Raw genomic sequence first — 15,269 nt, forward strand, 5'->3', positions numbered from 1 at the left:
GAAATTAAGCATCATGTCCATATATAAGATGACATAATTAATTTTTCATAAAATTCCCTCCATTTTTTGGTAGGGTCAAAATCAATGACACAAAAAATCTAGTCACATTTATTACTAAATTCAACCGCATAATTTTAATTAGATTTAAATTCGACCGCTGACGGTTTTATTTAGCCGTATCCAATTAAACAACTGAAATCGGTTAATTTTAGCCCGTTAAATTTATACAGTTGAATTTAACTTTACTTTCTTGTAGTGCGTTTAATTTGACATAGGCTCCGTGTTAAATAAGGTCAATCTGATACTTGTTAATCTTATATATATTCTATTTGATTATTTGCCTATATATATTGGGGTTGCTTCAATTGAAACTCTTTTATAATAAAAATTATAAATAAAAATAAAAAAAATCTAAATTACGTCGAAACATATCATATATGATATGCAAATTGATCGTTTGGAGATGGAGAAAAATACAGTGAAATCGGATTTAAAAAATTTATCGTTTCACGGAAAAAATTAAACTAAAAATGAAGGGAAAAGCAGAGATTCTGTGTGTAAATGTGTAGTTTAATCAAATATCAAGATTACAGGGTGTCATTAGATTAGATAGATTAGTGGTTTAGATTAATTTGTAGTTTATATTCCAAATTTGGTTTATTTTTGATTATTTGTTATATATATATATATATATATATTAAAAAGTATTATATAATCATATACTCCGTCTGTCCACCTCAATTCTTACCTCAATTTTTTTACATTGAGGGACGCGAGTTCGGCACGCACTTTAATACTATTATTAAATGTAGTTGCATAAACACTTTTCAAATTTTTTTTTTTCTAAATAAAAATATAATGCTCAAACTTTTATACAAAAAAGAAAATTATAAAATAAATTACGCAAATATACTTTATAATTATCTTAAAATGCGTGTCAAACATGTGAAAAAATTTATAAAGAAATGAGAGAGACGGAGTTAATAATGCTTAATCCTCTAAAATAAACGTGGCCAAAAAATCAAATAACTGTCTCTGTATATTTTGGGTACTCCGAAATTATAATATATATATATGAACCTAGTTTGTTTTGTTTGCTTTAACTTTTTTGGATACAGCTTCTCTTTTTATTTACAAACTAATCTTTAGCTTACAACAGAAATGAAGAAGGTGCCTAGCAATTACGCACCCGTCTTAAATTTGTAAACATACATTGACGATAGATACAACTAACGATCAACAAGAATCAGATATTATATAATAAGAAACAGCAAACGAGAGGGCCATTGTAGTTGCACAGTTGCATTTCTTTTTCTGTCCATATTTCACATGAGAAACCTCATGCCAACATATATGGCTTGTTGGATTCTGTTTGCACTTTTCTTGATCCTCCCTTCACCATTGTGCATGAGAATTGCATCTTCTACTGCCAACGGTCAGTTGGCTGCCCTGAACCCATTCACTTGCTCATCAAACGTTATCCAGACATGTTTTTCCTTGCTTTACCAAAGCAATGATCTCCAGAGAGAACAGATTGCAGTTTATTATTCCGTGAATGCATCGGATGTCTGGAACATCACAAATGGAAACAAACAAGACTACTTAGTACAAGCACCTTGTTCTTGCAAAAATATAAACGGCACTATTGCATATTTTTATGATACAGTCTATACTGTGAAGGAGAATGATTCATTTCCGAATGTGTCAGCTCAGTACTATAGCGGCCAAGCTTGGCCAGTAGGAGGAGAAGAAGGATCCTTTATTACAGGTGCAAAAGTTCCTATCCATCTTCTTTGTGGCTGCCCCCCAGGTAAAATTTTGGCACTAGCAACTTACACAGTGCAGCAGCAGGATACATTATCGAAAATTGCGGACAAACTAAATTCTCCAGTATACCTAATTCAGATGCTGAACAAAAATTTAGCTAATAATTCCACATACATCGAAGCTGGTTGGGTGCTATACGTACCGCTTTAGAAAAAATAACGTGTATTTTTTAGATACACGGATATCCACACAATTTCAAATAAAAAATTTCTTTTTCACAATTTATCTTACAAAAATAAGTGATTCGACATCTATTCATGTATTTGATTTTATTAGCATAAAGTCATTAGCTTTGTTAATGGACTTTATATTTCATAGTGCACCCGTTCGTATTATTGTAATAATTATCGGAATTATTAGTTATAAGATCGATAATAAATAATAAGTGGTACATTTTTGTATACATAAAATTGAATGTTTTACAAAAATATTTTAAGTGATAATCGTTAATAGGTGTGTTCACGATTTAAGCCGAGTTTTGACCGAACCAAGCCAAACTTTATTTTTTTATGACAAGTCGAGCCGAGCCGAGCCAAGTTTTTTTATGAAACAGAAAATCGTGTTTGAACTCGAACTCGTTAACTGACGAGCCAAACACGAGTTTGTTCGCGAACAAAAACGAACCGAGCCGAGTTCAAGTCATAGCCAAGCAGCTCAGATAAAAAAATTAACCTTTATTGACCTAACCCAATTATCAAAATTTCTATTAGCAGAAATCTTAATCGACATTCTCTCCTTATCTATTTATCCATCTCTCATGTATCCCAAATCCTTAAATTCCTAAATCCCATTTTATTTACTAAACTATTATCTTAACTAATCAGTTTTTGTATGTCTACTTGCTTTCAAATTGAATTCTTGTAATATTTTTTTCGTAATTTTCTTGGTGGGTTTTTTATGTGAAATACTTGTTTGGAGACTCGGTTTTGGATTCTTCTTGTTGGTTCAATCTTGGTGGGTGTTTTGTGATGTGTTTGGTGGATTTGTATGTATATAATGCCTCTGTTTTAACATTAGCACTTAACAGCCATCCTGTGTAAAAAGTTTCCTAATTCTTATAACTTATGTATGTTATGCAGTGTTCCAAATCTCGGGACTACTCGGATCGGACGAGTACTCGGGATTACTCGGAACTATTTCCGATCCGGTTTTGGTATACTCGGCCGTAACTCGATTTTTTATTTTGTCTCAGGTCAAATTCGGGCAAAACTCAGATTACTCGGAAAAAACTCGGTTTTAGAAGAATAAATTTGAAAAAAAAAATGTTCTAAAAAAAACTCGTAAATGGGTACTAATTTGTAACAAATAAATACAACTTTTAAGTATTTTTAATTGTAAAAGGCTAGCCAAAATAAGAAAATAATAATTAATTATATTGCATATCATTTATATAATATTATAAGTTAAATTCACACTAAATAAAAGTTACCAGTCATTTAAAATTTCGAGTTTTATATCGATACTATTTCGAGATACTCGAAGCCATAATTTGAAGTGAAACATAGTAAAAAAAATGCACCTTGATACCGTTGGATGCCTGAAGCACAAACAAGACGGATGGATAGTCACGAACAATCACAATCGACGCGGAATTCGCCAAATAATCACCCATAAATCGAACTAAATTAAGAGAGATTTGATTTTTCGTTTATATCTCCATAAACGAGTCTAATTTCGGGTTATACATAACTCCCGCCATTCTATTAATAATAACCGTGAAAGTATTTTAAGGGTCTTTCATTACCCATTTCATGAAAAATATATGCGGAAAGATTGAATTGTAATCAGCTTCGGCAAAAATTTTATGCTAAGAGCATTTTCAGTAGATGTTACCAAATCTTATGTGCCATGACAATATTGGTTGCCGACCTATTATAGAGATGCATGGTTGCCAAGAGATTGCCCACCAAGATTATCAAAACTTGGCAATTTCCCAAAATGGTTAAAATAATTATAATATACAAGTGTAAAAATTAAGTGGATATCAATAATATTTCTTTTATTTTATATAATAAATTTTTGGAGGTTCCTAATTATTGGAGTAGAATGTTGGCAAGTTAATATAAAATTGAGTGAAATTAAAATATTAATATATATATATATATGTGATGATTTGGAAAGATTGTCAACTATTTTGACTACCCCTTATCGGAGATATTAGAATCTAGAAGCCTAATATTTTCTTAACAATTGTTCCGTGACTTATGATGGTAAGGAATAAAAGAATATAATTCGTTACTCTTTCTATCCCAAAATAAGATTCGTTTTGACTTATATCACACATTTTAAAGTATAAAAATAAAATACTTACGTCTACCTTTTTTCCAAATTTTTTTCCTTATAAATAAACATATAAATATTAAATTTTAATTTAAAAAAGAAAAGAAAAATGAAAAAAAAGCATACAGAAGTATTTTTTTACGCCTTAAAATATGTGTTTTATTTTGGGATAAAGGGGGCATATCTTTTATTCACTCACATATTAATATTAATTGGGAAAAGAGTTTTTTAAAAAGTTCTGCATACATCCAACTTAACTTTTCTTTGGTCAACAAACGTTTGTTGTAGACCATTTTCTAACAAATAGCTTTTAAGTCATTGGATGAGGAATGAACGGCTGAAATTAAAGGGGACCGCGAATGAACGGTTGAAATTAAAGGGGACCGCTGACATTATCCGCGGTCCGGTGTAATGACCAAATTGCCCCTCGCCAACGGACCGCGGAAATTGTCAGCGGTTGGGGCCGTTTTTTTATTATCAATTACCTAGCAAACCACAACAAAAGCAGAAGTAAAAAACCAGAACACAACAAAGGGGTGAACGGAGAAAGGGAGGAGAAGGCAGCACAACACTCAATTTAATACACAAACGCAGCAAACACTCGATTCCCTTCTTCCTAATTACGGGTATATAATCATTCCCCTCTTCCTTATCAATTTTAATCCTTAATTTTTTGTTGTTATATGATTTTATTGTTATTATTTGCTTCAATCCTTATCAATTTTAATGATAGTTTGCTTCAAGTATTATTATTGTTGTATATTATTTGATTAGGGTTAAGAAAATTTGTGTAGTGCTTAATTGCAAATTAGGGTTATTATTTAATTCGAATTTTTGGGTAATTAGTTGGAAATTCATTGAAAAATAATTTCTAATTTTTTATTATTTAATTCGAAATTAAAGTTGTTTTGATTTAGGGTTGAATTTTGCATGACTAATTTAGGGTCGAATTCATAATAACTTAAATCGAATTATTAAGACAATTTAATTGAAAATGGAAATTAATTTTGAATTTATAATTATTTAAATCGAGGATAGTAGAGTTTCAAATTTATAATTAATTAAATCAAGAAAATGGAAATTATTTTGAATTTTGAATTTTAACTCAAATGTATTGTTGTTTTGATTGTATTTAATTCGAAATAATTGTTATTATGTAATTCGTTGTTTTTGGTCTTTTGATGTATTTAAATTTGAAGTTATTATCATTATATAATTCGAATTTTTTTATTGTATACATGGTGTTTAATTTGGTATTTTAAATCGAAGAATGTTGTTCAACGCGTGGTGATTGATGAATTCTGTTTACAATATTTTCAGGTATGGCTAATTTTGATGATTTCGGGAATATGTTGTCGGGTCCGAACGCGCATAATGTTATTTGGGATAATCGATATCACGTTAGTGAGGATGTTTGGGATGGTGCTGGGAGAGAAGAGTTGCAGAGCTATTATTGGAACAAGTCATTGCACGATTGGAAGTTAAGAAGACCACAAAGAGAATTGGTACACATGCTTGGGTTTGAGATATTTGCAGACCATCATGTTGTCTTGTTTACTGACACTCGTTTGATATCTGCTTTGGTAGAGCGTTGTAGACCGGAGACCGGAGACCAACACTTTATTCACAAGACAGGGGGAGATGACTGTTACACTGGAGGATGTAGGGTTTATTCTCGGCTTTCCCGAAAATCACCGATTAATAATGATGATTGACTCCGGTAAATGGGACAAATGGCATTGCATATCTATTTGTCCGATAAGTGGTATCAAAAGTCACATCGCCAAAATTTTGGTAGGCCATTAAACATCTCGGATCAATCCATACTAGACACTTCAAACAATTCTCTTCATCAACTTCGGTCCTAATAAAATATTTAGAACCACTTTCTTCATTCAACCTATGCAACAAGTCCAACCCCGCTTGGGCGTCACTAATATCAAACATTTTCTTCCTCTCGTCTCTTATCACATTCGTAACATGTTGAACATTGAAACCAACTTTATCATTACCTCCATGAATGTTACCAATCACATTCATCACTTGACAATTACGAACCCCCGAACCATAAAGCGTTTTAATCAAACTACAGGTAGCAGTGTTGACATGTCTTTTGCGTTGTACCAAATTCATCTTACTAGGGGAAACAAGACCGTGGTTGTGTACTAACTCAAGGCTAGTTACCTCCCAAAAACATTTTTTCTTTTGATAATTCACATACATCCTCACCTTGCACTCACTTTTAGCAAGAACCTCTCTACGCCGTTTATTTTTACTATTCTCGGCGACGACAATTTTTCCATAAAGCCTACAAACATATAAACGACCATATATCTCGTTGTCTTTATTACGATGGCTCGCTTGAATTTTAGTAGCAAAACCATTTCTCAAAACATAAGCCCTAAAAAAATGACCGGCCTCATCCACACTTTGAAAAAATTGATTCAAATATGGAACTCCCCTATCAAAATTTTCATACATATTTGCATCATCTACATTATCATCTTCATCCTCACCCTCAATATTATCATTATCATTTTCAAGCTCATTTTCATCATTTTCATTTTCAACATCAACCTAATCGTCATCTAAATTATAAATTTCTCATTTTTATCTACAATCTCATCATCTTTAACCAATACTGGGGTTTTAGACTCTTTACTAGTATTTAAATCATCAAGATGTAAAATATGATCAATATTTTTTTTTTCATTTTTACGTTTATAACGAAATATACGAGCAAATAAATTATCCGCCATGAAAAATTGAAATTGGAGGTAAGAAATATATTTTGAATTGATAAAAGTACTTGAATTTCTTGATAATAATGCCCAAAAATCGCTTAAAATGTAAACTTGGAGAGTAGAGTTTTGTTGTAGATTTGGGTGTTTTGTGTGGTGAAATGAGGCGGTATTAGTTTGATGGGATAAGGAGCACCTACCAACCGCGGACAATTTTCGCGGTCCTTCCTTGCCAACAGCGGAAAATTTCCGCGATCCATCTATTATCCTATCCATTCATTCCCTCGTCCAACGATCTACAAACTGTTTGTTACAAAACCGTCTACAACCGTTCCCCTGTTTTTGCTCAAACTGTGTTTTAGATATAGGGTTTTGTCTTTGAATGGAAGCACATGCCGCTGCTTCCACTTAGAGCCGGCCAAACGGGCGGTTTGGCTCGGCACGAACGTAATTCGGCTCGCCAATTATTCGCCTGACTCGCCTCATCACGGGCCGGTTCAATATTCGACACTATTCGGGTATCTACACGAGCCGAGTACGAGCTGCATTTTATGAAACCGGAACCGGCCCGGAACCGGACCGGAACCGCTCGCCAAAGACTGCAGACGAATAAACAACAGTCAGACGAATAAACCGGCCCGCTCGGCCCGCCAAAGTCCATGACTGGTTAAAGGGAGTATTGCTTTGTTACATTATGTCAATGCTATTTAGCTAATTAATTTAATAATGAATGAAGACTAGCTATATTTAGCTATATGCGACTTTTCAATCCTCGAATAATAAATTAAATATGGATCCTGTAAAATTAAATAAATATTTGAATTGGAAATATCAAATACTTACTAATACACATGGATCCTGCAGAATTGGAAATACTTCATGTGTATTTTTCTATCCTGAATATATAGAATTGAGGATTTAGAACTAAGCATTATTTGAATTGACTCTCCACAAATACCATTTTTTTCCGTTTTCCAGAAAGGCTGAGAATTCTCTTCTTATACTTTTATACTAAAAAATAAATCAATTTTCAGGAAAGTATCTAAAAATAATAAAGTCAACAACGACTCGCAACACTAAATCAATACTTTAAACTTTGCATTATAATTAACAACTGTAAGACGAATAAACCGGCCCGCCAAAACTCGCGGTTATTCGCCAAGCTCGCCAACTCGCTTTTATTCGCGTGATTCGCGGTCCGTACACGGTTCTGCAGTTTCAATAACCGGCTCGGCACGGCACGGACCGCTTATTTACACGGGCCGTTCGCGATTCCTGTTACAACTAAACCGGCCCGTTAAAAATTCGGACCGGCACGCACGACCCGTTCGTTTGGCCGGCTCTACTTCCACTACCCACACCTGAAAAAAGTGGATTCTCTCATCACAGACTTTGTCCTCCTAAGACCACACCACACTTGTGTTTTTGCAGATATCTTAAGTCCGTGATTAGAGAGGTATTGGTGGTGTAATACGTGATGAAAGGGGCAGCTTTGTAAGGGCAATGTGTAAACAGATAAGAGGAAATTGGACACCCAGGGAAGCAGAAGCTATAAGCCTTAAAGAGGCTCTGTCATGGGTAAAACAGTATGGTTTCCGCCGCTGTGTTTTTGAGACGGATTCTAAATTGTTGGCAGATGCGGTTAATGGTGATACAGGACGATCCTACTTTCATTCTATTGTTGGTGACTGTGTTGCGTTGTTTAAGCACTTTGAGAATGTGCTAGTACGTTTTGTACCTAGGTCTGCGAATGGAGTCGCTCATTTGTTAGCTAGAGTGTCTCGTTCTATGTCAGACTCTCAAGAGTGGGAAGATGTTGCTCCCAATCTCTTATTTGATGTACTTTCCTTTGATTTGAATTAATGCAAGTACGTTTATCTCAAAAAAAAAAAAAGTCCGTGATTAGAGAAGAACAATTTTTTTTAGTTGTGGCTCTTATGCAAAACCAACCCCATTGCACGACGCCTCATTTTTTTATATCACTCATATGTTTATCAATTCATTATCAGATGATGATTTGATAAATTACCCATTTCTCTATTTTGGTGTTCCGTTTATTTTTCTATTTTTTTTAAATTGGCTGTGTGTTTTTTGTTGAAGGGTGTTAATCTCTAACACTCGGGTGTTATACAAGCAATATATAACACAGAACTCTTAGAGGTCCATATCTAAGGATTTTTTTTACCTTCTGCGGATATTTTTCGGCTTTTCTACTTTTCTTGGACATTGCAAAAGGAGAAAAGACTATTCTCGGAAAATATCCGCGGACAGTAAAAAAAATCCTTAAATGTGGGTCTTGAAAATCCGCCGCTTACGTGTGAACATGACCCTTTCTTGAAGATTATGCCCTCTTTCATGACTTTTTAGATTTACAATTGCCTGATGTGTAAAGATTTGTATGTTCTTTTTATAATGGTGAGAAGCAAATAGTGCTTATAGGCGAGATGATTGTTAAGAATAACCCTCTTGCTGAACCTTAATGTCGTTATGCCTTTTACTTTCAAATTAAGCCAGAAAATTTCACTTATGGACACATCAGTCATTGTCGAGTTTGGTGATCTAGATTATACAGCAACGTCAGTGTGTGTAATCACTCTTTGGCTAGTTACGAGCCTGTTTAACCAGCACAATCTTGTTTTACTAAGACTAATTGCTTATGTTCCGTGAAAATTGTGTAGGAATCCATTAATTAATCGTAATTACCCAAATCTTTATAGTGTCTAAATTTTGGAACTTTTGTACATTCTAGGCAAACTGGTAGTATGTACAAACTATTCAACTTTTCCCTCCCCTAGTGGCTTCGACTATCACCTAAAGGTTTTAGGAGAAATATGTTAAATTCATGAAGAGTCTGCGATAAATTTCAAAGTCGCTCAAATTTGATTAAATCGTCAACCTTATGTTGCTTGATTGATCATACTTAATTGAGAGTTTGCAATATCAAGGTCTGTTCTATTAATTTCTTTGCTCCCCTGAATTGAATTCTGGTTGTATCAATTTCTTAAAATGTTGCAGTTGGCAATAATGACCTCATTTATTTTTACAGCCATGGGAAACGTTGGGGGGCATATGGATCCTACTATATATGGTGCCCCGTGTAGATGTCTGTGTAGATGTCTTAGTCGATGTCAGGTATAGAAGATTCGGTTCTCAATTATTATTTTCAACTTTCGTATAACATGACTAATTTATGTCTTAAACTCGTGATAGGTACTTGAGTAATGCCAGAAACATGGTGATTCAGTCCTTGGAAAATATGGGAAGAAAAGGCCAAATGTGTGAGATGTGTGGTTAAGGTACTGTTGTTTCATTCTTGATATGTGGGTTGTAAATTTTAGTAAGATGATGTTCGTGTGGTGGGTTTATTCTTACCCGTCAGAACCGTTACTTCTTTCCCCATAAGCCACTGATAAAGACATTTGGAGTATCATATGCTGATTAGACAAACCACAAGTTCTGTTTATATTGTGTCAACTTTAGATGTTCATTGTTATAGCCATTGCACAGACTGATAGACTGTAATACCCCAACTTTTCAGAAAACAATTATACTTAAATATTCAGCTAAAACTCCAAATTTAATCCATAATAAGAATAAGTTTCTAGTTTTCCATAAAATTCTAAAATCCGAGACAGAAATAAAATCATCCAAGCTAAAAATAAAGCAAATCCTGGGAAACGCAGCTCCAATACAAACATAATCACTAAAATATTATTCCAAAACAAGCTCAAATCAAGTCCACCTTTAAGATGTCCCAAAAGCTAAGCACCTGAAAATTTGTGAGTAATGAGTCAAGAGCCCAGCAAGAAAACAATTCCACACTAGTGGATCAAGTATCATAATTTTATAAAACAAAAATCATTTTCCAAAATCCATATGACATAAGATATAAAATTCTACAGCTCGCTAAGGCCACAAATACCTGGTGACACAGTATCAAAAGTTCATAATTTCTGTCAATAATGCGCCCCTTACTAAGGTATCATAGAGTGTGCGCTCCCGAAGGCATCATAAGTAGCACTCCCTAGTAAGGTATCAAAGGCTAGTTCCGGAACTATACGCAATATTAACTGGTTCAAAAGTCAGAGCTCACTGGGAATTCTTATTTCTAAAACAGGGTACTTGATCTATAAATTTTAAAACAAAAGCAGTGCAAAAATATTTGAAAGATTTTAAAATAAAATAAAGTGTGAAGAGTTAACTTACCTTAATAGCAATATCTCCCAAATTATGCTGCCAAAATGAACCTAGAAATACACACATATATACTTAATAAAATAATCATAATGTTAATCTGTGTATGCCACTAAGCTAACAAAACTTTAACTTTATAAAACTTAACCCACAATAACAATTAAATGTCACTACAAGTAACAAAATAAATTCATATTGACATATAAATACGACAATTCTCATATAATAGTTCAAAATAGTATACCGACCAATAAAAAAACTCAAACACTTAAAAACATTATATATAATAATAAATCAAGTCTATGCAAACTATTTAAATTCAGAATAAAATAGATGTACTTTTAATATTTACTATCTATATAATCCTTAAAATAAAATAACAAAGATAAATAAAGTAGGTAACATATGCTTAGGATTATGCAAATGGACAAAATATCAATATTGGTGTATAAAATATTCATAACCTTACGTGTGAAAATATCATTATACAAAATAAGTATAATCAATTTAATAAATGAGCATATATTTAATTGATGCACTAATCTAAATGCATATCTAAATCAAACATATATTTAACATATAACATATGAATTATTATACATGCACAAAACACGTAATTATAAACATAAATTCATGCATTAAATATTTACAAAAAAAATGGTGATTATTAACTAAAACATTTAATAATCAACATCAAACTAAATGATTAAATTAAGTAAACTATAGTGTTATACACATAACCATGGAACTAAATAATAAAATAAACTAATAACAAGTGAATTAGAATAGTCATACATAAATTCACAAAAATGTAATTTAATTATATATATATATATATAGAAGTATGCAATAAACATGTAAAATACATAAGTAAAAATATAGGAAATAGAACATACCTGAAAAGAGAAGATGTTATACAGAGATAAAATGATATGCTAATAGCCTATTTATACACAAGTTGGTTCAACTAATACTCCGATTCAATGGGTTAGTGGGTACGTGATCACAAATTTAAACAAACATTATCTCTTTGTTAACATGTAGTGTTTGACTGAGTTTTTCAAATACACATAAGTACTAATAAATATACACAACATAACTACACCTATTATTAAATTCTAGTGATAAAATAAATATATATTAAATTAAAATTATGCACATATAAATTAAAACAATTTTTTTAACCTTACTTAAATATTTTAGATAACTAGAAATGTTTATTTTTAATATAAAAATACGGGTCTTTAATAACAAATCTATATAATAAAATATTATTTTTCTTATATAACCAAATAATTAAAAATGCGAAATATATATATATATATAATTACAAAAATCATGGTTATTACATTCTACCCTCCTTAAAAAAATTTGGTCCCCAAATTTAAACATACCAAAAACATTTAATGATACCAAAAATATTTCTGCATCGAGAAAGTCAGAAAATATTTAACCAAAAAAAATAAAAGTAGTTTTTTTTTGGAAACACAAATAACTAAACTCATAACTCACAGGTTAAGCCTAAAAGTAAAAGGGAAGTGTACAGGAAGCTAACCTAGGCTCTGAATACCAATTGTAATACCCCAACTTTTCAGAAAACAATTATACTTAAATATTCAGCTAAAACTCCAAATTTAATCCATAATAAGAATAAGTTTCTAGTTTTCCATAAAATTCTAAAATTCGAGACAGAAATAAAATCATCTAAGCTAAAAATAAAGCAAATCCTGGGAAACGCAGCTCCAATACAAAAATAATCACTAAAATATTATTCCAAAACAAGCTCAAATCAAGTCCACCTTTAAGATGTCCCAAAAGCTAAGCACTTGAAAATTTGTGAGTAATGAGCCAAGAGCCCAGCAAGAAAACAATTCTACACTAGTGGATCAAGTATCATAATTTTATAAAACAAAAATCATTTTCCAAAATCCACATGACATAAGATATAAAATTCTACAGCTCGCTAAGGCCACAAATACCTGGTGACACAGTATCAAAAGTTCATAATTTCTGTCAATAATGCGCCCCTTACTAAGGTATCATAGAGTGTGCGCTCCCGAAGGCATCATAAGTAGCACTCCCTAGTAAGGTATCAAAGGCTAGTTCCAGAACTATACGCAATACTAACTGGTTCAAAAGTCAGAGCTCACAGGGAATTCTTATTTCTAAAACAGGGTACTTGATCTATAAATTTAAAACAAAAGCAGTGCAAAAATATTTAAAAGATTTTAAAATAAAATAAAGTGTAAAGAGTTAACTTACCTTAATAGCAATATCTCCCAAATTATGCTGCCAAAATGAACCTAGAAATACACACATATATACTTAATAAAATAATCATAATGTTAATTTGTGTATGCCACTAAGCTAACAAAACTTTAACTTTATAAAACTTAACCCACAATAACAATTAAATGTCACTAAAAGTAACAAAATAAATTCATATTGACATATAAATACGACAATTCTCATATAATAGTTCAAAATAGTATACCGACCAATAAAAAAACTCAACACTTAAAAATATTATATATAATAATAATAAATCAAGTCTATGCAAACTATTTAAATTCAGAATAAAATAGATGTACTTTTAATATTTACTATGTATATAATCCTTAAAATAAAATAACAAAGATAAATAAAGTAGGTAACATATGTTTAGGATTATGCAAATGGACAAAATATCAATATTGGTGTATAAAATATTCATAACCTTACGTGTGAAAATATCATTATACAAAATAAGTATAATCAATTTAATAAATGAGCATATATTTAATTGATGCACTAATCTAAATGCATATCTAAATCAAACATATATTTAACATATAACATATGAATTATTATGCATGCACAAAACACGTAATTATAAACATAAATTCATGCATTAAATATTTACAAAAAAAATGGTGATTATTAACTAAAACATTTAATAATCAACATCAAACTAAATGATTAAATTAAGTAAACTATAGTGTTATACACATAACCATGGAACTAAATAATAAAATAAACTAATAACAAGTGAATTAGAATAGTCATACATAAATTCACAAAAATGTAATTTAATTATATATATATATATATAGAAGTATGCAATAAACATGTAAAATACATAAGTAAAAATATAGGAAATAGAACGTACCTGAAAAGAGAAGATGTTATACAGAGATAAAATGATATGCTAATAGCCTATTTATACACAAGTTGGTTCAACTAATACTCCCATTCAATGGGTTAGTGGGTACGTGATCACAAATTTAAACAAACATTATCTCTTTGTTAACATGTAGTGTTTGACTGAGTTTTTCAAATACACATAAGTACTAATAAATATACACAACATAACTACACCTATTATTAAATTCTAGTGATAAAATAAATATATATTAAATTAAAATTATGCACATATAAATTAAAACAATTTTTTTAACCTTACTTAAATATTTTAGATAACTAGAAATGTTTATTTTTAATATAAAAATACGCGTCTTTAATAACAAATATATATAATAAAATATTATTTTTCTTATATAACCAAATAATTAAAAATGCGAAATATATATATATATATAATTACAAAAATCATGGTTATTATAGACACAATCGTTTTACAATGTTGCACCTGCCTGTATTTTGTGATACATCACTTTGCTTAAAGACCTGAATTAGTGTGTTATGTTGTAGCCTATACCTGGCCTTTCTTATGCAGCGCCTCATTATTCGTGGAAGTCCTCCTGTTCGAACTGGGTTTTGAAACCAAATTCTCCTCAGGAGGATAGATGGGGCGATTCAGGTGAGATCCAATGTAGGATCACGCCTACACGGACAATGTAGTTGTTGGTGCAGACCACTTTAACTGTTGGAATTTAATTAACATATCTACACAGAATAATATTGAAATTAGTTCACTCAGTTTATCAGTTTTGGTATACTGTACAAATGATACTTTAAAAAAATGCAATGTATAGTTGTTATGGGTAGAACAAAATCCACAAGTGCAGTTTGTTCTGATTAAAAATATAACTTCTTTAATTTGAGTATTTAATTCAATGCTTGTTGACTCTTATTTCTTTTTCGAGGAGACTCTGGAAATGATTCCTAATTGGAATGAAGCATCCAACTGTGTAGAACTCCAAGAATTTGGTACCTCCTCCGTAAAAAAATGAGAGATAACACTCGGGAACAGGAGAGAATGTATGATTAGTTCTTTAGATGTAGTCA

The 15,269-nt window shown here is 31.5% G+C and overlaps 1 protein-coding gene and 1 long non-coding RNA gene across 2 annotated transcripts; one reads left to right on the forward strand and one right to left on the reverse strand.

Moving 5' to 3' along the window:
- Positions 1-5,805: 5,805 nt before the first annotated feature.
- Positions 5,806-7,124, reverse strand: LOC141674426 (protein FAR1-RELATED SEQUENCE 5-like). Its single transcript, XM_074481133.1, has 2 exons — positions 7,053-7,124; positions 5,806-6,684 (listed from the first exon to the last, which is right to left on the reverse strand). Exons 1-2 carry the CDS (start codon positions 7,122-7,124, stop codon positions 5,806-5,808), a joined length of 951 nt encoding a protein of 316 aa, XP_074337234.1.
- A 2,718-nt stretch (positions 7,125-9,842) lies between these two features.
- On the forward strand, positions 9,843-14,979 carry LOC141671647 (uncharacterized). The gene is made up of 3 exons (XR_012555192.1): positions 9,843-9,980; positions 10,059-10,144; positions 14,758-14,979. It is a non-coding gene; the product is annotated as an uncharacterized LOC141671647 (long non-coding RNA).
- The last annotated feature ends 290 nt before the right edge of the window (positions 14,980-15,269 follow it).

The sequence above is a fragment of the Apium graveolens genome, chromosome 7 (assembly GCF_009905375.1).
Source record: "Apium graveolens cultivar Ventura chromosome 7, ASM990537v1, whole genome shotgun sequence".
Classification (NCBI taxonomy): domain Eukaryota; kingdom Viridiplantae; phylum Streptophyta; class Magnoliopsida; order Apiales; family Apiaceae; genus Apium; species Apium graveolens.

Bases quoted from the DNA above. Each gene is read 5' to 3' on its own strand.
- LOC141674426 (XM_074481133.1), bottom strand. From the start codon at position 7,124: ATGGATAGGATAATAGATGGATCGCGGAAATTTTCCGCTGTTGGCAAG. The intron at 6,685-7,052 runs GTTGGTAGGTGC...GATGACGATTAG, and splicing joins GACCGCGAAAATTGTCCGCG to GTTGATGTTGAAAATGAAAA.